Source organism: Branchiostoma lanceolatum, chromosome 12, assembly GCF_035083965.1.
Source record: "Branchiostoma lanceolatum isolate klBraLanc5 chromosome 12, klBraLanc5.hap2, whole genome shotgun sequence".
Classification (NCBI taxonomy): domain Eukaryota; kingdom Metazoa; phylum Chordata; class Leptocardii; order Amphioxiformes; family Branchiostomatidae; genus Branchiostoma; species Branchiostoma lanceolatum.
Genome location: NC_089733.1, coordinates 17,798,036 through 17,821,065, shown reverse-complemented (window position 1 = coordinate 17,821,065; position 23,030 = coordinate 17,798,036). Strand labels below are relative to the sequence as shown.

The following is a 23,030-nucleotide window of genomic DNA, read 5'->3' as shown; positions in this document are numbered from 1 at the left end:
ACCCTGTCCTTGGTGCTGAACACTATACAAGAACATTCAAACCAGCCTGTCCTTGGTGCTGAACACTATACAAGAACATTCAAACCAGCCTGTCCTTGGTGCTGAACACAATACAAGAACATTCAAACCAGCCTGTCCTTGGTGCTGAACACTATACAAGAACATTCAAACCAGCCTGTCCTTGGTGCTGAACACAATACAAGAACATTCAAACCACCCTGTCCTTGGTGCTGAACACTATACAAGAACATTCAAACCAGCCTGTCCTTGGTGCTGAACACTATACAAGAACATTCAAACCAGCCTGTCCTTGGTGCTGAACACAATACAAGAACATTCAAACCAGGGCTGTCTTTTTCCCGTCTCACTAATTGTGCTGAAGCCCATGTTGCTAATTTTTGTTGTCAAATCTGTCATTTTGAACTTTAAAAATGTATTTTCGTCAAATTTGGGGTGAAATCTCTGTCCGTCCCAACAAGCGAATTTCCGTCCTAGGACGGACAGACAGAGGGACGGGTCCTGGAGACAGCCCTGATTCAAACTCTCGTATCATATACATTGTTGCTGGACACTATACAAGAACATTCAAACATTCTTAACAATAAACATGTCCTTCACTTTTTGCACCACCTTCAGGACTTGACGATGTGTTTGACGGGGAAGAGCGGGTGTTCTGGAAACGGAAGACTTGCTCCAGTCTCCAGCTTGTGGAGGGGACGACGTACCTTCTGATGGGGAAGGACGGGACCAAGTACACCGATGAGCAGGGCTTTGACAGGTAACTGACTATTGGCTATTGACATAACAGAAAGAGGCTGTTGCCTGTAAGTTCTGTTTCTAAACAACAATAAAATAGATGTCTAGAGTCTATGTGGGCGCATACTCCAAACCCTTCCAGTAGGTGTCTAGTCTGGATTTGAAGGCATTGACAGTCTCAGCTGCTACCACGTCCGCAGGAAGGCTGTTCCAGAGATTAACTGTCCTGACAGTAAAGAAATTACATCTCGTTGACTTCTTGGCTAGGGATTTGGCGATCTTGTAGAAGTGACCCCTGGTCCGTCCATCAGTCTTGTAATCAAGTCAGTAACAAGCTAGGAATGAAGAGATAGATGAAGGAGTGAATGAACTCATCATTATCATATTGTGTCGCTCCAACTCTGGATCCAGTGAAAGGCAGTGATGTTGGCCGCTCATACAAATACTTTTCCCAAAAATGTGCAATTTCAGTAGCATCAAGGAGAAATTTACCTTCCTTGGTAGCAATGTTAAAATGTGCAATGTTAAGATATTCAGCTTTTTTTACACAGTTTCCTACAAAATTTAGCAGCACTGAAAAGGTAGTGACAGTAGATGGTGTTAAACATGGTAGTTTCCTATATGATCTATGTTCTAGTTGGTGAAGGGCTTCTCTGTGTCTCAGTTCTGAAAGAAAATACGTATCTAAGGCCCAATTTACACTTAAGCTTGTCCTTTCAACTGTAGTACTACACATGGTAATCTACTACTGTAGTAGACTACAGTTTTTTTCTGGGTGTAAAAAGAAAACTACTGTAGTCTACTACAGAAGTCTACTACAACCTCGGGGTAGTAGTACTACACTTCGGCGGAGGTTTTGTGATACTTTGAACCTGGTGTAAAGCGAAACTGTAGTACAGAGGTAGTACACTACACTTCGAGGCCAACAACCATGTTCGATCTGATGTGATTCGAACTGATCGCGTGTTCCATTTCGGGTCATCTGCGGTCATTCTCTAGTTCTCACAGTAACACCAAGCTGTCAGGCCCTTTTCCTTGGTATTTCGCATCAGATAAAACCCCTACTTTTTCACTAATTAAAAAACATGCTGAAATTCCCTCCCGCGATTTTTCAAAGGTCACAATAGGTCACCACAGTTTCATGGCAATCAGGAACAGCAGGTGTCCTGCTAGGCTTCCTGTCGTTGAGTGTAAAGTGGACGCGAATCTGAAGTCTACTACAGTAGTAGACTACCATGTGTAGTACTACAGTTTCATCGAACAAGTGTAAATTGGGCCTAAGCTAGACAGTATAACATAGTATACCAGGAATTCATGCTAAAAAAAAAAAGTGCACTTTTGGCCTCTCATAGGTTGATGTCTGTCTGGGCTGTCTCCATGTCCCGTCCCTCTGTCCCGGGACGGAGACTTGCTTTGTTGGGACGGGGGGAAATTCACCCCATCACTCCAAAAGATCTAAACATCATGACATGAAACTGATGAAAATGTATTTTTGTAAGCTTAAAATGACAGGTTTAAAATATAAATCAACAACATGGTCTTTCAAATAATGCATCAATGTACAATACATCATGTACTTGATAGTCTTTCTTAAGTCATGTACAAACATGAATATAATAGAATTACAATCTAACACATTACTCTACTTGATTATGAATATTAGTAACTGTTATGACTTCTTCCTACCCTCCAGCTTCAGGTATGTGATCACAGAACAGTCCTTTGTGGCAGAGTGGCCGACTGGAGCCAAGGCGGAGAGGAAGAAGTTCAAGCGAGTTTCCGACAAGTTCCAACAACTGGCAGACAAGATCTTCCTGCAGGGCTGCACCACGTAGAGCAACATCAGTTTGTTTCCTAGTTTGCTGGCAATAGCATTCAATTTTGGACCTTTGGTTCCTGAATTCTGTTCGCCTAGGTACCATCCTCTGTAGTTACCGCTGGTTTAATCTTTTCGCTTGCTAACCATGGAAACAAAAAGATTTAGCCAGCGGTTACTACGGATAATGGTACCCGGGCTACAATTCTCTTTGCTGTAGGCTTATCATCTTTTACTAAGCCTTCTTTCTAAAACCTTTTTATGAAGATTTATGTGGGCATTATTTTCTGATCTAAACTTTTACTGAAACATGTCTATAAGTATTCGTGTTTTTTTGCTTTTAACTGTGTACTATGCTCATGTATTTTTGAGAGAGCATCTTTGCCGAGTGAAGGATATATTTTGAATTGAAGGGGAAATACTTTTCAAAAAATGTGCAATCTCAATATCATCAAGGAGAAATTTACCTTCCTTGGTACCAGTGTTAAAACATTCAATATTAAAATGTGCAATGGTAAAATATGTATGTAGTTTTTTAGACAGTTTTCTGCAAAATTTAGCAGCAATGAAAGGTAGTGACAGTAGGTTTGTACTGAACATAATGGTTACCTATGATCTATATATGTTCTAGTTGGTAAAGGGCTTCTCTGTGTCTTAGTTCTGAAAAATATATGTATCTAAGCTTGATAGTGTAACAGATAGTATACAAAACTTCTTGCTTATTTTGTAAAACAAATTACACTTTGAGCTTCCTCTGGTCAGTGTTTGAGGCATGATTTTCAACTTCAAAATTGTGTGTTGAAAATCTAAGCTTAAGCAGTTAGTTGCTAGTTTAGAGGAATTATAATCAGGAATTAAGGATATTGCATCCAAGTTGAAAAGACTGAATCTCTGAAATGTAGTTGAATTTTCAGTGTCAGATAAAGTCTTTGTTGTCAATTTCTGCTGTCTGTGCTTTTAATAAAAACACTTATGACAAAAACATTGTCTTCCTCTGATCCGTGCTTTTCTCTTGTTTTTTCGTTCATACCCTTGTAGTTATTCTCCAAGCAGAGGTTTCGGTCGAGTAGGGTAGGAGTGTCCAGGATTTTTTACGTTCCTCTTCCTTCACGTAAAAAATCCCGGACACTCCTACCCTACTCGACCGAAACCTCTGCTTGGAGAATACCTTGTAGTGGCTAGACAGGGCAACAGGTTTCCTTGACATTTCAGTAGCAGGGTGTATTTTTGCTGGGAGGAGTTGCTAGCCTTAAAAGTCTTAAAGGTGATTCTGAGTGCGGTTGAAACTTTATTCGACATTTACAACATCGCAGGTTTATAAAAATTCACAACGTCAACAGCCATAAACAATAAGTCAACATTACATGAGAAGTCTGTATCAGTTTGAGAAAGTGTTTACTTGCTTTAATCTCAATGCCTTGCATATTTCAACACGTTACGAATCGGGACGATATAGCCTATTAGATCCAAATCTGCAGTACCGCTCCCGGCCGCCTCCAGAAAAATGACCAAAATCACCGTCAAATTTCTACATTTTCGGTCTTTTCAGGAATGGCAAAATCGCGAAAGATCCGCAAAGGGTTTGAAGTTGAACAACTGCAAAGTTCTGTGTTTTGTCTGTTTGTTAATAGACCCAATTTTCGTTTCAATTTGCTGTAACGTTAAGTTGTGTGGATAAATCAAATGTGCTTGACCGGTCGAAATCGGTACTGCAGGTTAATCTCTGGTGCAATCATGACATTTCCAACTATGACATGGCACTTATACAATATTTCTCCGTATCTGAATACGGTATTTACAGATTGTTTTACTAGCTGGCTGTACCAAGTGCACTCAATTGTAACTGCGCTCATCTAACTACAGTAAACTCATTAAGGTTCTCGGGGAATTGGTTTTCGAGGTAGGGGGGGAAAGGAGTCGTTTCAAGTTCGCCGTGAACAAAAAGTTTCATTAGGTGCAAAACAAACGTGAATGTGTCAATCACAATCAGCACGCCCTCCTCGTCATAGCCAAAGATAACCAGGACGCGAGGACTGAACTACGTCCGAGCATAGGGGTGCCAGCATCTCAGACAGAAAGCTCTGATGGGTTTTCTTTCTTTTAGAATGATGAGTGCATATATGCTACGTACAAAACTACACAACCTACGAGCTGACATGAAACATTTTCGCACAGACCATCGAGTTGTATGTGTACACTTTTCTCAGATGTTGGCAGACCCCCCCCCTCCTCTAGTGCTTACTTCCATCGCTTCGTTACGTCTGAATATAGTATAAACCTGTTGGATTGCGACATCTCTTCATTTCCTCTTTCGAACCAAAGTTTGTGACGTCGGTGTCGTGAAAATGTCTTCGGAAAAACTTGTCATGGACCAAGGTAGGCTATCATGGATAGTTTTCTGTGGAAACTCGTTTCTTTACCGCACAAAAAAAACGCTTCTTTTTTTTTAAATACGTTTCGCTGCCATTATGCATTTGGTATTGGTTGAAACACACATTACATTTCATTCCATCCTTGCAGGTTTCGGCCCTTCCCTGGCTGGTCTGGGCCTGACCCGGCCGTACAAGAGGCAGGGCGGGCGGCGGACGGGACTGGTGCTCCTGGCGGGAGGCTGTCTGGGCGGGGTGCTGGTGTGCGCCGTCCTCATGCCGCTGGTCTACGTCACCATGTCACACCTGCAACTGGAGGTGACCGAGCTCAGGACCCTCGTGGTAAGGCTCTGACTTCAAGTTTTCAGTCGAACAAGAACAAAACAACCGTCTTGTACATTAACTACAAGTTGCGTAAGACCAGACCGACAGGGCCCCGATTTTAAGCGATGAGTGTGGTGGGGTCTTTAACGTGCTCAATGTGTAGCTTCGGGAACCGACGCTTCACGTCCTGCTGGGCTGGGCACTCACTTGTACTAGAATCAAGCTGTAAAGTCCAAGGCCACAACATTGAGCCTGCTAGGGACTCGAACCTAGAATCTTTAGATTCTTAGTCAACAGCCCTAAAACACATGCAAGGTCATCTGGCCAAGGCCAACTGGACAAGGTCTCAACAAGCTAACAAACAAACAAACAAACAAACAAACACAACACGAAAATCAAACAACCGTGGGAAAATGTGAACAAATACAAACCAGGCGCTGTTACGGATCATTAGGCTGTAGAGACAGAGTATTGTCTACCTATGGATAAAGGTTAGACATCCAAGTAATAAGATATACGCGGTAACAGTTACTCAAGCAACTGGATGAAATTTGGAAACAGTCAGACGTGTCAAACAGGATCCGCTGTCTTTCGTCAGTGATTGGATGAAAGACGAAAGACAGGCTCCAGCTAGTCACTGACGAAAGATAGCGGATGCTGTCTGAAACGTCTGACCGTTTCCAAATCATATCCAGTTGCTTGAGTCACTATTACCTTGCATAGTGTCTAACCATTTCAGTCCTTAATATCAATTTGTCTCCATAATCCAATAGATAACCCGATCTGCACTGACGGCCTCGCCTGGTACAGAGGACCGACGGAACGACACTGCTGCGGGCGGGGCGCACAGGGAGCGGAGAGAGGCCGACCTGACGCCGTCCATCGTCAACGTGTACGTGCGGTGGGGGAGGGAGGACTGTGGTGAGAACGCCAAGACTGTCTATTCCGGTAAGTCAAACAGAAGGGAGAAAATATAGTTTTATCTTATCCTGTCAACAATCCAGTTCACTCTTTAATCGACTCACGCTGCTGAGAACATGTGACTTCTTCCGTGTGCATCAATAAGATCAATGATTCAATGATCTATATCCTGCCTTTTCACAGGCGTTGCCGGGAGTGGCTCGTACAACCATCACGGAGGAGGAAGTGACTACCTGTGCCTGCCCCTGGAAGGTGTGGAGTGGAACAACCCAGTGGCTGGTCATCAGCACGGGAGCTACATGTACGGGGCAGAATATGAGCTTAATAGTGACGGCTACTTCTCCTCTGAGAACATGGAGTCCGGTTCTATCACCAACCCTATGGACTATGACGTCCCCTGCTCCGTCTGTCACGTCGGTCGGTCTGCCCGCGTCATGATTCCCGCCCGCCTGTCCTGTCCTGGGCCGGAGTGGAGTAAGGAGTACAGCGGGTACCTGATGTCAAGTCATCACGCCCATCAGAGCAACAAGAACTTCGTCTGTGTGGACGGAGCTCCCAACCTGAGGCCAGGATCTTCTGCCAACGACAACGGAGCCCTTTTCTACCTGGTGGAGGCGGCGTGTGGCTCTCTTCCCTGCGGGCCCTACATCAGCGGCTACGAGCTGACCTGTGTGGTCTGCACCATATAAACTTTTGCTTGCTTACTTACTTATGTCGAGACTGGAAGGTCTCGAGACGTCATGGCAGTCCATGTGGTTCTTTTACACATATATATTGAGCAGTTCCTTGCGACAGAAACTGCATTTTCCTCTCCACTATCTAGCTTTACAATGATGTGACCGTGTTTTGTTTAATACTACTGATTGTGCTTCTTTGTAAATACATGCACTACGGTGACCGGATAAACTGCATACTTTCCACTCATATGTACTTTACTACAACTAAACAGTGTTAGGTGAAGTGGTAAAATAAGGTAAGGGAGCAAAAACAACACGTTGTCTTTTCTCGTATAGAGTCTAGGGAGAGAAAAACCACCGGCAAGTTACTGTCAGGGATTGTACATGTCCTGAGTAGTGCTGCATACCTAAACCCAGGACTTGAATCAGACTGGACCTAACGTTTAGATTCAAGTCCAAAAAAAACTAAACGTCTGGAAACAAGTCCGGACTTGCAAAAAAAATATCTGTCACTTATATTTTCCTTTTTGTTCTGAACCATCTTAAACCTTCTTTAGATCATGAAATTTCCGTTGGAAAAGACACTTAACACACCATGATGTGCCATGGATTCAGGTCTGGACTTATAAGTCCAGGCCTGAACCTGAACCTCTGGACTTGAATCCGGACCTGAACCTAAAAATGAGTTTAGGTATGCAGCACACGATCCTGAGTGATATCTGGGGAATTTGCTTGATGATGGTAATGTTTGATTTAAGGTTCGCAAAAGGGTTTAGATTTTCAAAGCTTGTTTGACTTTGTTTTGAAAATTGTAGCTATCTTAAATCAAGAATCGCAATGTCTGAGATTGTTATCTATTCATAAATGACATGGAAATACAAATGTAGTCAGAAATGGTTGAGTGTGCATGTCCTGTAAAAGTGTCACGTTTGTAATTTCAATTCTATTTTGTGAAAAAAAGAAGGCGTTGAACAAATGCAACATGTTTGGTCTGCTTGTTTATCAATATATAGATTCAAGTTTCGTTTCAATTTACTGTTCGTTGTAAATTGCTTGAGCACCATTGGAGCCGCTTACCTTGGTTTCACACTCTTCTCACAGCGGTCGGAATCGGTACTGCAGGTTAGGCTTTCATGGGGTATGTAATCACGAATTTTCAAATTTACCATGATACTTAAACAATAATTCTCCGTTACTTGGAGGCCAAATCTGTATACAGATAGTGTTGCCGGCTGGAACAACTACACTTATTTATAGCAACATAACATTACACAACAACTGTAAATTCGTTAAAATTCTCGGGGAATTGATTTTCGAGGTAGGGGGAAAGGGGGTGTCTCAAGTTCGCCGTGAACAAAAAGACTCATTAGGCGCGAAACAAAGTAAGGATGTGTCAATCACAATCAGCACGCACGCTAGCACCCCCTCCTTGACCTTGTCAATAGCCGGACAACCAGGACGTAGGAGTACGTTCTTTCACCTCTTCATAACGCCTTGACAGTAGAACTTGACCACCTGTTGGATTGCGACATTCCTTCATTTTCCTCTTCAAGGCAAAGTTTGCGCCGTCGGTGTCGTGAGAATGTCTTCAGGGAAACTTGTCATGGACCAAGGTGGGCTATCATGGATAGTTTTCTGTTGAGAGTCTAACTCGTTTCTTTAACGCACAAAATAGCCGCATCTTTATAACATGCTTCGCTTCCATTTGGTATTGGTTGAAACATACGTAATGTTTCATTCAATCCTTGCAGGTTTCGGTCCTTCCCTGGCTGGTCTGGGACTGACCCGGCCGTACAAGAGGCAGGGCGGGCGGCGGACGGGACTGGTGCTCCTGGCGGGAGGCTGTCTGGGCGGGGTGCTGGTGTGCGCCGTCCTCATGCCGCTGGTCTACGTCACCATGTCAGAGCTGCAGCAGGAGATGACAGAGCTCAGGAACCTCGCGGTAAGGCTCAAACTTGATATTTTCAGCCAACGATAAAGGCAACTGTTCTGTTCACCATTTTCAAACTGCGTCAGACAAGACTGGAAAGGACTACTGTATCAGTCGATAAGTGTGGTGGGACATTTAAAACGTGCTCAAGGTCTGCCTCGGAGACCTCTGCTTTACGTCCCATCCGAGAGGAAGTCACTAGCGGGAGCTTGATACTCACTCGTACCAGAATCGAGTGAGGAAATAGATGTCCCAAGGGCACAACAGTGGGCTTACCTTCAGTAGGGATTCGAATCTAGAACATTTGGACTCTTAAACAGACTCAAGGTCACCTGGCCAAGTCCTCACGGACACAACACCGAAACTAAGCAACCGTGGGAAAATGGGAACAAATACACGCCACGCATTGTTACGGATGATTGGGCTGTTGAGACATAGTATTGTCTGCATGCCGATGAAGGTTGCCTACTGCCTACGTGCTCAGGCCAGAAACTGGCCCCTTGCTTTCCAGGAGGATCCTCCAAGCAGTCCTTTCCCTTGCCCTAGCCTCTGCTTCCCGACTGTTTAAGCCCGTGTCCTTCACAATTTGGTCTTTCCATCTCTTCGTTGGAAATCCAAATAATAAGATATGCAAGGTAACAGTTACCCGAGCTACTGGATAAGACTTGGAAACAGTCAGACGTTTCAGACAGAATTCCGCTGTCTTTCGTCAATGACGGGATGACAGACAGACTCCAGGCAATGACGCGTACGCGACGAAAGATAGCAGATGCTGTCTGAAACGTCTGACCGTTTCCAAATTTCATCCAGTTGCTTTTCTAGTAACTTCAGCCATTGATATCCATTTGTTTCCGTAATCGAATAGATAACCCGCCCTGCCCCGACGGCCTCGCCTGGTACAGAGGACCGACGGAACGACACTGCTGCGGGCGGGGCGCACAGGGAGCGGAGAGAGGCCGACCTGACGCCGTCCTTCGGGGACGTGTACGTGCGGTGGGGAAGGGAGCAATGCGGGGAAAACGCCGAGACAATCTATTCCGGTGAGTCAAACAGAAGACCCAAGTGATTTACTCTAAAATATCGTTTCATTTTATCGTCACTGACTCACTGTTCGAATGCAGGGTTGTCGAAACTTTTCAGACAGTGTTCTGAATACGTTAGTCTGTCAAGTTTGCATTTCTGGCTGTATTAATGATGTTGCATCTAACGTTAGCATATGTCCCTAAATACTAGCCTGGGGTCCAGTCTTCTTAGCTTAAGTCCGCTACGGGGAGCGGAGCTTGGGTAGCGGACTTAAGCCAAGAAGGCTGGACTCCAGGCTACCTAAATACCCCATTAAAAAGGAATTCCGGATATAAGTTACCCTGCGGATTTAGGTGAAGTAGCGTAAACCTCTTCCGTGTGTATCAACACTGATTCAGAAATCCACCTTGCCTTTCCCTGACAGGCGTTGTGGGAAGTGGACACTACGTCCACCACGGAGGGGGAAGTGAGTACCTGTGCTTGCCCATGGAGGATTTGGAGTGGAACAACCCAGTGGCTGGTCATCAGCACGGGAGCTACATGTACGGGGCAGAGTTCGAGGTTAATACTGACGGCTTCTTCTCCGCTGAGAACATGGTGGCCGGCTCCATCACAAACCCATGGAACTATGACGTCCTCTGTTCCGTGTGTTACGTAGCCGGCCGGTCTGCACACGTCATGATTCCCGCCCGGACGTCCTGTCCTGAGGGGTGGAGTAAGGAGTACAGCGGGTACCTGATGTCAGAAAGACACAACCACCCCAGCAACAAGGACTTCATCTGTGTGGACGGAGCTCCCAACCTGAGGACAGGATCGTCTGCCGACAACAACGGAGGCCTGCTGTACCCGGTGGAGACGCAGTGTGGCTCTCTTCCCTGTGGACCCTACAACACCAGCGGCTATGAGCTGACCTGTGTGGTCTGCACCTTTATAAAGTAGTTGCTTGCTCAACTGGGCGACAGCGTCTAGCCTGAGTGCCAGCCTTTTTAGCTTCCGTACGCTACCCAAGCTCCGCTGCCGGCCAGGAGCGGAGCTTGGGTAGCGTACGGAAGCTAAAAAGGCTGGTACTCAGGCTAGACAGCGTCCGCATATGTCCCTTCACTGTCGACCTCTAGTGCTTGATTGTGTCCTTTTTTTGGTGTGTAATACTACAGATTGTGTATTTTTGTAATACAATGGTGAATGGATGAACTACATTCTTTCCACTCATGTGTACATGGCTACCACTGAAAGGGTATAACTTATAAGGTAAACTGAAGAAAAAAACAAGAATAGTGAGCAAAAACAACACATTTTACTTTAACATATACAAAGGGAGGAAAATACAATCAGCTAGATAATTGCTTGTATTGAGTGGTGACTGGCATATTTGTTTTATGTTGTGTAATGTTTGCTTTATATGTAATGCACAGAATTGTATGAATCTTGGTCTTGGTCTTCCCTCCTGAAGGGTAAACGATAGGATGATTTTCACTTAAATTTCACTTCTTTGAAGTCGATATTATATTACAGTGTGTTATTGTGTTGTACTTTTTGGAAAAGTTCAATTCATCTTCAAATCTTGTATCTCATATAAAATATCCAGTTGTACTTGCATAAATATTGTGTTGTTAATCTATCAATTCTTAAGGTCAGTTGGACAGGTTGTCTTTCAATATGGTGTGAATGTACTAGCATCACATCAAAGGCAGGTTGTTTCACTTTTTGGTTTTATTCCTAATACTTCATGAATGAGCTTTCTTCCTACAAAATAAAAGAGTGCGTCGACCTACTTTACTAGTCCTAGTTATCTTTTACTCTTAGACAGAAGACATGTGAAAATGTAAGCCATTTGCAAGCAAACAACATAGAATTAAAGCTAAAATCAGGGATACACACTTAGCAAACTGTTTCTAAAACCTATTGTAAGAAATTGACAACCCAATTTTCTAAGTTGAGGAGAGGCCGTTTTTGAGTAATCTATAAGCAAGTATAAAGATCTCTTTTGGTGCTTTAGACCTGTTTTTGCAATATTTAGTACTCTTTTGTAGAGCAGAATTTTTCAATAGTGTTTGTTTTTTTGTTTTCTGTTAAAAAAACAATACCAGAAAAGAGTACTAAATGTTGCAAAAACAGGCATGAAAAACCAAGTCCAAGAATGAGCTGGATCTTTACATCTGCTTGGAGATTATTTTCTCATCCATACGACATGGATCAATTCCTCCATACTCGATGTGCAAATACTACTGTAACATGCCTTAGTCTTTTCCATAAACTAAACCTGCACAAGATGCAATTTACTCCACATTTGACATGAATGGATTCATGTGGAAAAAATGATCAAATCCTGCCATCCGGAAACTCAACCTTGTTTCAACAGAACGAAATGTCAATTAACCAAATTTTGGGCCGTCTCTGCGGCTTTTCTCAGATCTATAACACACTTTTAGACATGTGGACATTGTCATCATCATCGTCATTTCGGGCATATTGCTCTCGTACTGGGGCTAAAGGTTCCAAGATATCTTAACCAGCACCTTAGTTACCAATTGAGTGATTTGTACGAAGTCATCAGAGGCTAGCGAAAACATCACTGTACCAAAACAGGGTGAATAGGTGTGTACAGACTTCCAGGCGTTAACCTTTAGCACAATGGAGTAGCCTTTTGGCAGGGTTGAAATACTGTAAATTCATTCATCTTTGCAGGGACCTTATTTGAAGTTAGAAGGGGGAAGGACGTTTTTGCTGTTGTTTTATGTTTATGGTTGAAACAATTCTGTAGCACAGTAGCAATACATTTGAGACAATTTATATTTGCAGTGCCATGAATTTGCACATTGAAGAAGTCACCCCAAAAATCATTTTAAAAAAATCTACCGTAATTAAACATTTCAAGTTTTACAGTACTTCACCCTGAAGAACACTGTACAGACATTTTGTCCTGTATAACACAGTTGAGGTAACTACCGACAGCAGGACAGTTGTTTAGAAAGGGCGCCCCCCGCGCGGACCCCCAGGCCTGGCTGGCGTGATGGCTATGTCGATGTAGTCGCCTATCTGGAACTTCTGAGACCCCAACGTCTTAATGTCGTCCGCTCCTTTGCGGCCCGAACAGGTGCTGCCGATCTCCTTAAGACGGTAGCCGCCGCGTCTTAAATCTGGAGGGAAAGCAATGATGATGGTGACGATGATCAATGGTTTATGAAAGATATATATCATTTGCAGCCCATTGGCTGAATTGCAGATTCATGAAAATTGCTCTCAAAACTCGTTCTAAGATAAAACATAACATCATGGGGATTGGGGAGGGAGCTTGTACCACATACAAACTACATGTACTACAAAGTCCGCTAGTGTAGAGTTCCTTGTACTTGTGTGTGATACTAATTAGCTTGGAAGTGAAAAGAGAACTAAAAGAAGAGCATTTTATAGTGCAGGCTGTAGAAGCTTTGGAAAGAAAATAACTGGACCCCCAATGAAAAAATCCTGGTGAGAACACTGTAACTCTTGGAATGTTTAACAACATTCAACCCCAGACCTTTGGAACTCTATTGAAAGTTACATTTATTTATTACTATGATTTTATGTACAGTACATGTTGTTTTGGGTTTGTATCATTTAGTAATCTGAGTAACTTTTTTTAGTTACTTTTGTTGTAACTTTGAGATGATGTAAAGCCCAGGGCACATTTAGGTGATATGTATCCCCCTGGTTAAATGAATAAACAAACAAATAAACAAATGTTTGTAATTCACCTGGATAAGCAGTGGCAAAGTCGAAGAATGTTCCCTTCCTTCTGGCCTCGGGGTTGACTTCCTTAATCAGGCCAGTCAGCTCCTTAAGTGTGCAGTCCATCCTGAAGGTCAAGTACAGGTTAGTAATTTACTTACTGCTGTGTATGTATGTATACTATGCGTGTGTGTGTGTGTATGTATGTGTGTGTGTGTGTTTGAGTGTGTATGTGTGTGAGTGTGTGTCCGTGTGTATGTGTGTCCGTGTGTATGTGTGTGTTTGGTATGTGTGTGTGTGTGTGTTTGGTGTGCATGTGTATGTGTATGTATGTGTATGTGTATGTGTGTTTGGTATGTGTGTTTGGTGTGTGTGTGCATGTGTGTATATATATATATATATGTGTGTATATTAGTGTGTGTGTGTATGTATGCGTGTATGTGTGCCTTTTCTTATTATATATTTACGAATGATAAAAGAAAACAGAATGTAGTCTGAAACTGTGAGTTAGTCCTAGAAACAAATAATCTCACCAGGTGTAGATTTGAAGCTCGTTGGACGGCACATTCCCCCTTGCAAACTCCTCTGGCCTGAAATGGTATTAAACAATAAGTACAGTGTACACCATGGTCATGGTTCACAATCAATTAAGGCAATCAATTCATGCCATTCAGAAGGAATGTTAACCTACCTGTGGAACCTGTTTTGGTTGCAGAAGACACGGAGCAACAGTGGACAAGTCTGTGTGAAGAAAATTGTGATGTTACTTCTTTAGACATCAGAAGACAGATGCATACATAAATACTATACACACCACACACTACACACACACAAACATCACACACACACACACACACGTGCACGCACGCACACACACACACAAAAAAAATAGAGGCAGACAATATAATAACGATGAAGCATAGCACAGAAAAATACACTGTACCTGAGTTTACACTTCTTTTTTTATAATTATAGATTTAAAAAAATTATGTTTACAACTTCAAGATAATCTCTTCATGTGATTGAGCTCACTTGTGCCAGAAAGAATTTCCCTAATTCTGGTTTTACGCCAAATTCATTCTCCTTTGTTGTCAAAAATTAAACACACACACATGCTGGTCTGGATTCGCCCCCCTCCCCACCACGCTAACAACACAGCATGTTTCTGCGCTTCTATCACAAGGAAACAGTTCAGGTTTTGCATCCATAGGACGGCAGGCTCCTAACCTTTTCTCGGTCCACGGGTTTTTCTGGCTCAGGTTTCTCCTCCTGTGTAGCGACTCTGGACTCCAGACCAGCCATTTTCTTCAGACGCTCCTCCGCCATCTTGACAGTGATGTCACGCCCGTGTTTCACTCCGCGATACAAAGTAGTTCGCCATCACAAATGCCCTCATATCATGTTTTCTGCTCAAAAAGCCATGTCAAAGATAAATGTATGTCCTAGATATCAATACTATGACTACAGTTTTTTTAAATCTGAACGATACAATTTTTTCATGGTCGTATTGTCCATTTAAGTTTTATGCTTTTTAGAGTTCACAGCCTGAAAGGATACATCCGCCGCAAGTAGTAAAGGTGGCGCCAAGAGTTTTTTTGTCGACAGGTGCACTGTTGGATCATGATAGGTCAAGATGAGGATAGCTCTAACTCATTCAGATCGTCAGTTAGGCATAAGCTAATCTCCAAGCAGATATAGAAAGGAAAAGTCGTAACGTTTCTCTTCAAGATCCCGGTTCAGCGGAGCCATTGTTTCCGAATCCTATGCGCCAGCCCTCCCGAGCAGACTTATTTGGGAAAATTGCGACTATCATCATTTATTCATTTCACCAGGGAATATCACAACTCACCACTCAGACCTTCTTATCGTACCCCCCCCCCCCTCATTTTTTTGTTTCAGCCATTTGGCCGTGGTTACAGGCTGGCTGCACAAACGACCCAGTACAAAAAGAGGTCGTCAGCAAAAGTTTAGAAACAAAAAAAAGGCTCAGACTGGAGCTTCTCTGGCTGACTGGAGCTTCTCTGGCTAGCTTATTCGATTGGCACCGTGCAGATCTGCTTGGAGATTTGAGTTCGGACAACGATCAGGTGGCATCATATTTAGAATGTCACAATTTGGGTACTCACAATCTACGCCGCCAACCAAAACACTATGCGTGTTCAAACCTTCCTCAGTATTACCGTGTTAAATCATTTACATGCAGCTTGATAAGATGAAACCATCTGAGGACAAACATTTTACGTCATCTGTTTGAAGAACTGATTAAACTAGGTCACAAAAGGGTCCCGTGATGCACTCAGGCTGGACACCTTAGCCACTCCGGACAGACGTGGTTCTTCCGCCATTTTCTTCCCAAAACAGTGCCATTGTCACCAGTGACTGCTCTCCAAGTTACACATGGCGGTAAGTGATATCAACGACCATATCGGCAAATCTATCATAGTATGATTATGCTGTCTGGTGTGGTGTCAAAGGGATGGGATGGGTGTGCGTGATTACTTGATTGATGCATGGATCCTTATATCGGTATCCTGGCTGAGTCCAAATGTAAGTTTGCAAAGAAATGTTGGGTTTCAAAAGAGGTGGGCGTCATAACAGTGCTTGGAATGTTGTAGATAAGCGGCATTCTAAAACACACTACTACAAACATACCGATAGATTGAAATGAAACAAAACGGAGTTTAAATAACGCTACATCCTGGAACAAGTACTTATCTAAAGCATCGGTACAACAAGTAATTATGATAATTCAACGTAAACGAACATATTGAGTGCATGCTGTCAAGTGCGACGAATAATGAAAGAAATTTCATTCAACTGATTACATTTGTGCTAGGTCGTTCCAATGAGATACTAGATGTGTGTGTGCTTCTTTTGTTTGCATGCCTAGGGAAAGTAAACAACCCGTGAGAATGGGATTAAAACCTACCAAAGACCAAAACGACAATGCTAGACAGCTTCCTCGACTCAATTCTTACCGGTCCGAGGCAAGATTCCAACCAGTCCGAGGCATGATTCCAACCAGTCCGAGGCATTTCCAACCGGTCCGCGATACATTTCCTTACGTGCTGCGGTAGAATTCCAACCACTCCGCGCCCGTGAGAATTTCCTGCCCTACGCGCTGCACTGCGCTGCGTTCCTCGACAGAATTTCCTGCCCTACGCGCTGCCCTGCGCTGCGTTCCTCGACAGAATTTCCTGCCCTACGCGCTGCCCTGCGCTGCGCTCCTCGACAGAATTTCCTGCCCTACGCGCTGCCCTGCGCTGCGCTCCTCGACAGAATGTCCTGCCCTACGCGCTGCCCTGCGCTGCGCTCCTCGACAGAATGTCCTGCCCTACGCGCTGCCCTGCGCTGCGTTCCTCGACAGAATTTCCTTTCGCGCTACGGCAGAATTCTAACCGTACCACGGCACAGCCCCCTGTCCCCCACGCTCATACAGTGGACGATCCCAGATGGGTCAAGGGTCACTCGTGTTGTGAATGTGAACAGCCAGTCAGGTCGTGTCGATGTTGAAAACTTTTTCAGTGCTTCGTTCTGACTATCACCATCTCTAAAACACGTGCGTGCAAACTAAAAGGAAGCCCTGATTGTCAATATCAACTAGACTCTACCAGTCTCCACGGGTCGCTGGGAAAATAGTAGAAATTAGCCAAATAGAGTCAAATGTTTTAAGGGAGTCGGCTACGGAGATAAGGTCAAATTGGCAACCCAGGCACTTTCACCACAAAACAATGTTGTGTAATATGCACATTTAAATATTGGCCATAAAATTCATTGACAGAAACATACAAAAGATATTCTTGTTCAGTCCCAGCCATGAATAAAATCGAATGTTATGGAAGTGCTATCATGTCCAAACGGGATTATAGGACCAATCTGTTACCAGTAGTCTGTGTTGTCCATGTATGAACTTTCATCAAATAACTCGATCATGCGATATGCTGAAAGGACTAAAAAAAACGTGGCCAACTTGAACTTTCACCACCGTAGGATTGTCCTGCGAGACAGGTCCGTTTATTTCAGGTTAAGAATCTGAAATAACACAGAAACAAGATGCAAGCTATAGTCACTCGTGTTGAACGTGAACTGCGAAAATATAAACTTTCAAGGATAATGTCCTTCGCTAAAAGTATCGGGGACCTTTTTCATAACGGTAACATTACGATTACGTGTTTCATGGTACTCTACCATGGTGTTGACGGGTCGACGTCGCCGTGTGTCATATGCATTTGCTGTTGCAACAACCGTGACAGCAATAAAACCGGCTTGGCTCTGTTTAAATTATGATATTAAAGTTCAAGAGACATCAAATCTGACACTGTCAGTACTGCAGACTATAGTATATAACGTTAACGTTATATCATATGAGTAGGCGGTGTACTTGACGGGATCGGTACGGAGGCATCCTTCTCTTCCTCAGCCAGCCTGCATCTTGTTTCTGTGTTATTTCAGATTCTTAACCTGAAATAAACGGACCTGTCTCGCAGGACAATCCTACGGTGGTGAAAGTTCAAGTTGGCCACGGTTTTTTTTAGTCCTTTCAGCATATCGCATGATCGAGTTCTTTGATGAAAGTTCATACATGGACAACACAGACTACTGGTAACAGATTGGTCCTATAATCCCGTTTGGACATGATAGCACTTCCATAACATTCGATTTTATTCATGGCTGGGGCTATAACAGGGTTTTCCCGTGACTGCACAAGAATATCTTTTGTATGTTTCTGTCAATGAATTTTATGGCCAATATTTAAATGTGCATATTACACAACATTGTTTTGTGGTAAAAGTGCCTGGGTTGCCAATTTGACCTTGTCTCCGTAGCCGACTCCCTTCAAACATTTGACTCTATTTGGCTAATTTCTACTATTTTTCCAGCGACCCGTGGAGACTGGTAGAGTCTAGTTGATATTGACGGCTTCCTTTTAGTTTGCACGCACGTGTTTTTAGAGATGGTGATAGTCAGAACGAAGCACTGAAAAAGTTTTCAACATCGACACGACCTGACTGGCTGTTCACATTCACAACACGAGTGACCCTTGACCCATCTGGGATCGTCCACTGTATGAGCGTGGGGGACAGGGGGCTGTGCCGTGGTACGGTTAGAATTCTGCCGTAGCGCGAAAGGAAATTCTGTCGAGGAACGCAGCGCAGGGCAGCGCGTAGGGCAGGAAATTCTGTCGAGGAGCGCAGCGCAGGGCAGCGTGTAGGGCAGGAAATCCTGTCGAGGAGCGCAGCGCAGGGCAGCGCGTAGGGCAGGAAATTCTGTCGAGGAACGCAGCGCAGTGCAGCGCGTAGGGCAGGAAATTCTCACGGGCGCGGAGTGGTTGGAATTCTACCGCAGCACGTAAGGAAATGTATCGCGGACCGGTTGGAAATGCCTCGGACTGGTTGGAATCATGCCTCGGACCGGTTGGAATCTTGCCTCGGACCGGTAAGAATTGAGTCGAGGAAGCTGTCTAGCATTGTCGTTTTGGTCTTTGGTAAAAACCACGTTGGATTGGAGGGCTTGACAGGGAATTTTGCAAAGATTTCGTTGATCAAGAAACTGCTCAAAGTCCTTTGACGTTGCAAGTCAATCTAAAGAGTTGAATGGATCGACCATTGAGAAATGTTTAAAAATCAAGGAATGTAATCAAAATTGACAGTTTTCAATTGTAATCAAATGTCAGGCTGAATAGTTTTAAAAAATTCTTTATCCAGAACAAAAAGTTAAAACGACCGACGTTTCGGTGACTGTCTGTCACCTTCCTCGGGGCAATCATGATTGGTTCAACTTCGCACTGCACCTAGGTGTCACTGCTGCAGTGCTATGAATGCGGTACCAAACGTGGCTGAATCTACATCTCTTTTGTTGTGAATAAAGAACCTTTAATATTCAGTGATTTACTAACCTTAAAAATCATTCTCGGAGTGATGTCAGATGTTTGTCGACCACATTGACAGGGTAAGCGAGACAAAGTGACCGTACGTGAGGCGACTCATGCTGACTATGAGACTGTTATGAAGATAGCATCGCCAGACACCTTTCGGGATGGTTTCGACTATCTGCCGGCTAAGTTTCAACACTATGTGGACGATCCAGATACGTTGTTTTATATCGTTGAATTTAACGGGGAAGCGGTGAGTAAAAACACCTTTTAGCTAATGTTTGACAGGGCATGCAACATAGCAATGCAAGAGTGAATATATACAGCTGTATAATCACTTACATAGGAATTCTTCAGCGCCTAATGGCACATAGTAATAGTAGTCCACATAGCAATGGAAAGGTACAAATAAAGGTTAGAAAGGAACGAAATATAGCTTTGAAAATAATAGTAGTTTTGAAATGCTTTACATCTTATACGGCTGTAATGCACAAACACTTATATCCACGTAATGTGTAAGTAACTTTTCTAGTTCAACGCGACGTATACTTGCATGATATACAGGGAAGCTTTTGAATTTATCATAAAGCATAGTTTGCCCTCTTGCTGTAACACTAAGTCGGCTACCCAGCTCATATATATCACATACTTACAATATAAGGGGGAGTGTTATTTCATATACTTATACAGTAGAAAATATGATGCCAGTGTCATGATGTATTCCATTTTTTCAGGTTCAAATATGGCTTTACATCTGTATGGATGGCGGAGACGTTCTTCTCAAAACCATGCGGCTTGCCCCAAAATGGCATGGCACCGGTTTGTCCCGTTTGAGCAAAGAGGGTGAACAGCAGTTGTTGGCTAAACTTGCAACCTACTTCGTTCAACGCAAAAAGGTCCCGAAGGCAACGTATGCCGTTGTTGAACAAGGACGAAAAGATGTTCGAAAGCTGCTCAGCAATCAAGTGTATTCACCCTTCAAATGTAAGGTGGTAAGTGTCAAATATATCCCAATTTACAAATATCATCAAGTGTACCACATGTTCCGCTTTGTACTAGTTGGGTTATCCCAGAATAGTAGTGTCACAGGCACAGTCTTGATACAATGGTTGATATTATCTGTGCCTAACTACATTTTCTGAACCTTACTTGTGTATAATTGTCAAAGCTCACTAACTTGAAGGGTGAGAGAAAACAGTGACTATTCTCGTCATGGAATCTTAAAACATCTTAGACGTTCACTATAGTTATACTCCTATTATCGGGCCTTGAAAAGCTAACATATGTTTTGCAACTCCCGAAGTGGATGAAAAACTATCGCCCTTTCCTCCAGGACGTGATGTACTTTGGGTGTGACTTGGCATCGCTGCAGCAGCAGCTTGTGGAAGACAGCATGGGTTCCCTTCCCGCTCTTGTCCCCATCCAACTGGACAACATGAACCAACTTCTACAGTCTGCCTTCTCATCTACGGTACTGGCGAGGTCTGGGGGTTATGCGTTTGTGGACTGGGATCCGTACAAGCTGAATGAGTCTAACATGAAACGGTTTGTAGAGTGGGGTCACCACATCCTAGTCGACTCTGGAAAACCAGTTGCCAAGAGTCTTAGTTTCGGTGGGAGCTACATGACTCCACGGGGCAGGGTGTACCATATCGACGTACACTGCACAGACGAGATGTTGTGTAAGGCTCACATCATAGGTCAAATGAAGCATGCGCAGAACAGGTATACAGGCGTGATAACATTCTGTATCATGTTGGTTGATGAGGAGTTAAAAGATGCAGTGGTCGATCTTTGCGTCAAAAACCTACAATTAAATCATCTGCCCCACGATCACACTTTTGCCTTGCTGAAATACGATGCCCCAAATAATCTGTCATCAAAGTACTAAACACCTGCATGCCCGTAGCCAGGGGGGTTCGGGGGGTTCGGAAGAACCCCCCCACAGGCTTGAAGGTCCACTTTCACAGGCTTGAAGGTCCACTTTTTAATGTTCAAGATTTTTTTAAGGTGGACTTATTTGTATCACCAGCAACGCCACAGAGGCTAGAATCGTAGAAAAAACTTTGTCTCTGACTTTTCGTCTGGAATTCTCTCAAAAACACAGGAAATGCCCTTTCAGAAGGTTCAATTCTTAAAATTTTAAACGCTCCATTGTCCAATTTTTAACGTCGATGGGTTTTTTTTCAAGGTGGACTTATTTGTATCACCAGCGGAGCTGGAATCCTAGAAAAACTGCTAACTTTGTCTCTGATTTCTTTCTTTGAAATCCTCTCAAAAACACAGGAAATACCATATCAGAAGGTTCAATTTGGTTAATTTTCCGGGGGGGGGGCTTACCCCCGGACCCCCCTAGGAAGCTTGCGACTGCGGCGCTCGCTGGTCCCTCAAACATTAAAAAGAACCCCCCCAATCAAAATCCTGGCTACGGACATGACCTGATCACTGACAGTACTGTTACACCTTGCAGTATGGCAGCAGTAGGGTTGGCTGTACAGGTAGGTAGTATCCACCAGGCCTTCCTAAGGGGGTATGGATCGTAGAATTCGGCAAAAAGACAAAATAATTGGCCAGAAGAGTCAGTCCACGGTAAGGTTAATAATTTCCCCTTGGAAATGCAAATGAAACCCTATGGTGGCCATTTTTTTCATTTTTATTCATTTATACAGGGCAAATACAACTCAGGCTGTGAAGCCTGTTTTTCAGGTATCCCTGATTTTACATATAAAAACACAGCTACAACTAAGTACACAGTAACAATAATAATCAATCAATCATAAAAGCCATGTTACATACAATACAGATGTCAATTTCCGCCGGTATTGCCATTCTTAAAGTTCTTGTAAGTAATAGCAGTTCTTTGTTTCAGCGATAGGCCAAACTTCCCTGGCAAATATTCTCACTACAGCCGGCGTAGTCAGTCTGGTAGGGACTAACAGTTAAGTACCAGGTATCAAGAATTACTTAAGGTTTAAATTTGACACTGTTCGGTTTAATGCTTTAAAGCTTGAGTAGCATGCGTAGTATGTGCACACATGACCATTATGTATATGCTCAAACAACGATAAACATTGGCATAACTTATATAAAGTACGGGAGTGACTCATCAATGACATAACTATGGAAGGTATGCCCTAATTTGCATAATTTATATATGATGATCTTGGATCTAGTTGAATCTAGGTGACATATGTCACAAATATGAGAGTCCTCCCATTTCATTTCTAATCAAATATGTAACCTCATGTTAATCCTCTCAAATCACATACGCCCCGAGTATAAAAGCGCAATCCTTGCCTACATAACCATCAACTAATTACTAACATGCCCACCTTTACCTCTACCTATACTAACTGTACATGCAAAAAAAATCAGGAAAATCTATCAGTGAGCTCGAGTCTTCCATAGTCACCTGTAGACTTTTGATTATGCCCCTGCAGTTCCAAGAAAAGCTTACAGGGGGCCGAAACACTCGATATCCGGTGTTTAGCTATCAAAGGAATACTGTGATGAATACTTCTGAAAATCTTTAATGATAAGACGCATTGAACGGTGATCTTAGCTGCCTATATGGCCTTCTTTAGTCAATATTGACCATGGTAAAATCCTAACTTAGTGAACATTGCATTATTTC

General features: G+C 43.3%; 5 protein-coding genes across 7 annotated transcripts in view; 4 read left to right on the top strand and 1 right to left on the bottom strand.

The window, feature by feature from the left end:
• The window catches only part of LOC136445569 (complement C3-like), a 40,597-nt gene extending 37,041 nt beyond the window's left edge, over positions 1 to 3,556 (top strand). For all 3 annotated transcript variants that reach the window (XM_066443644.1, XM_066443643.1, XM_066443645.1), the window contains 2 exons: positions 637 to 778; positions 2,450 to 3,556. In XM_066443644.1, coding sequence (XP_066299741.1) covers positions 637 to 778; positions 2,450 to 2,591 — 284 coding nt within the window. In that variant the 3' untranslated portion in view covers positions 2,592 to 3,556. The remainder of the gene's footprint in view (positions 1 to 636; positions 779 to 2,449) is intronic.
• Positions 1 to 7,447, top strand: part of LOC136445587 (uncharacterized) — a 58,753-nt gene extending 51,306 nt beyond the window's left edge. Inside the window, exons 2-4 of the mRNA XM_066443677.1 lie at positions 5,093 to 5,283; positions 6,039 to 6,213; positions 6,370 to 7,447. Coding sequence (XP_066299774.1) covers positions 5,093 to 5,283; positions 6,039 to 6,213; positions 6,370 to 6,875 — 872 coding nt within the window. The 3' untranslated portion in view covers positions 6,876 to 7,447. The remainder of the gene's footprint in view (positions 1 to 5,092; positions 5,284 to 6,038; positions 6,214 to 6,369) is intronic.
• Positions 7,448 to 9,637: 2,190 nt separating this feature from the next.
• Positions 9,638 to 11,246, top strand: LOC136445602 (uncharacterized). The gene is made up of 2 exons (XM_066443696.1): positions 9,638 to 9,833; positions 10,241 to 11,246. The coding sequence occupies exon 2, from the start codon at positions 10,303 to 10,305 to the stop codon at positions 10,753 to 10,755; it is 453 nt and encodes a 150-aa protein (XP_066299793.1). The 5' UTR covers positions 9,638 to 9,833; positions 10,241 to 10,302; the 3' UTR covers positions 10,756 to 11,246.
• Positions 11,247 to 11,508: 262 nt separating this feature from the next.
• Positions 11,509 to 14,888, bottom strand: LOC136445601 (histone deacetylase complex subunit SAP18-like). Its single transcript, XM_066443695.1, has 5 exons — positions 14,752 to 14,888; positions 14,216 to 14,265; positions 14,058 to 14,114; positions 13,551 to 13,651; positions 11,509 to 12,953 (listed from the first exon to the last, which is right to left on the bottom strand). The coding sequence occupies exons 1-5, from the start codon at positions 14,848 to 14,850 to the stop codon at positions 12,781 to 12,783; spliced, it is 480 nt and encodes a 159-aa protein (XP_066299792.1). The 5' UTR covers positions 14,851 to 14,888; the 3' UTR covers positions 11,509 to 12,780.
• A 919-nt stretch (positions 14,889 to 15,807) lies between these two features.
• On the top strand, positions 15,808 to 21,769 carry LOC136445585 (probable N-acetyltransferase 16). The gene is made up of 4 exons (XM_066443672.1): positions 15,808 to 15,927; positions 19,473 to 19,649; positions 20,131 to 20,388; positions 20,730 to 21,769. Exons 1-4 carry the CDS (start codon positions 15,922 to 15,924, stop codon positions 21,285 to 21,287), a joined length of 999 nt encoding a protein of 332 aa, XP_066299769.1. The 5' UTR covers positions 15,808 to 15,921; the 3' UTR covers positions 21,288 to 21,769.
• The last annotated feature ends 1,261 nt before the right edge of the window (positions 21,770 to 23,030 follow it).

Bases quoted from the DNA above. Each gene is read 5' to 3' on its own strand.
- LOC136445602 (XM_066443696.1), top strand. From the start codon at position 10,303: ATGGAGGATTTGGAGTGGAACAACCCAGTGGCTGGTCATCAGCACGGG.
- LOC136445601 (XM_066443695.1), bottom strand. From the start codon at position 14,850: ATGGCGGAGGAGCGTCTGAAGAAAATGGCTGGTCTGGAGTCCAGAGTC. The intron at 13,652-14,057 runs GTGAGATTATTT...CTTGACCTTCAG, and splicing joins GAGCTTCAAATCTACACCTG to GATGGACTGCACACTTAAGG. The intron at 12,954-13,550 runs GTGAATTACAAA...CTTTCCCTCCAG, and splicing joins CTTTGCCACTGCTTATCCAG to ATTTAAGACGCGGCGGCTAC.
- LOC136445585 (XM_066443672.1), top strand. The intron at 19,650-20,130 runs GTGAGTAAAAAC...CCATTTTTTCAG, and splicing joins TTGAATTTAACGGGGAAGCG to GTTCAAATATGGCTTTACAT. The intron at 20,389-20,729 runs GTAAGTGTCAAA...CCTTTCCTCCAG, and splicing joins CACCCTTCAAATGTAAGGTG to GACGTGATGTACTTTGGGTG.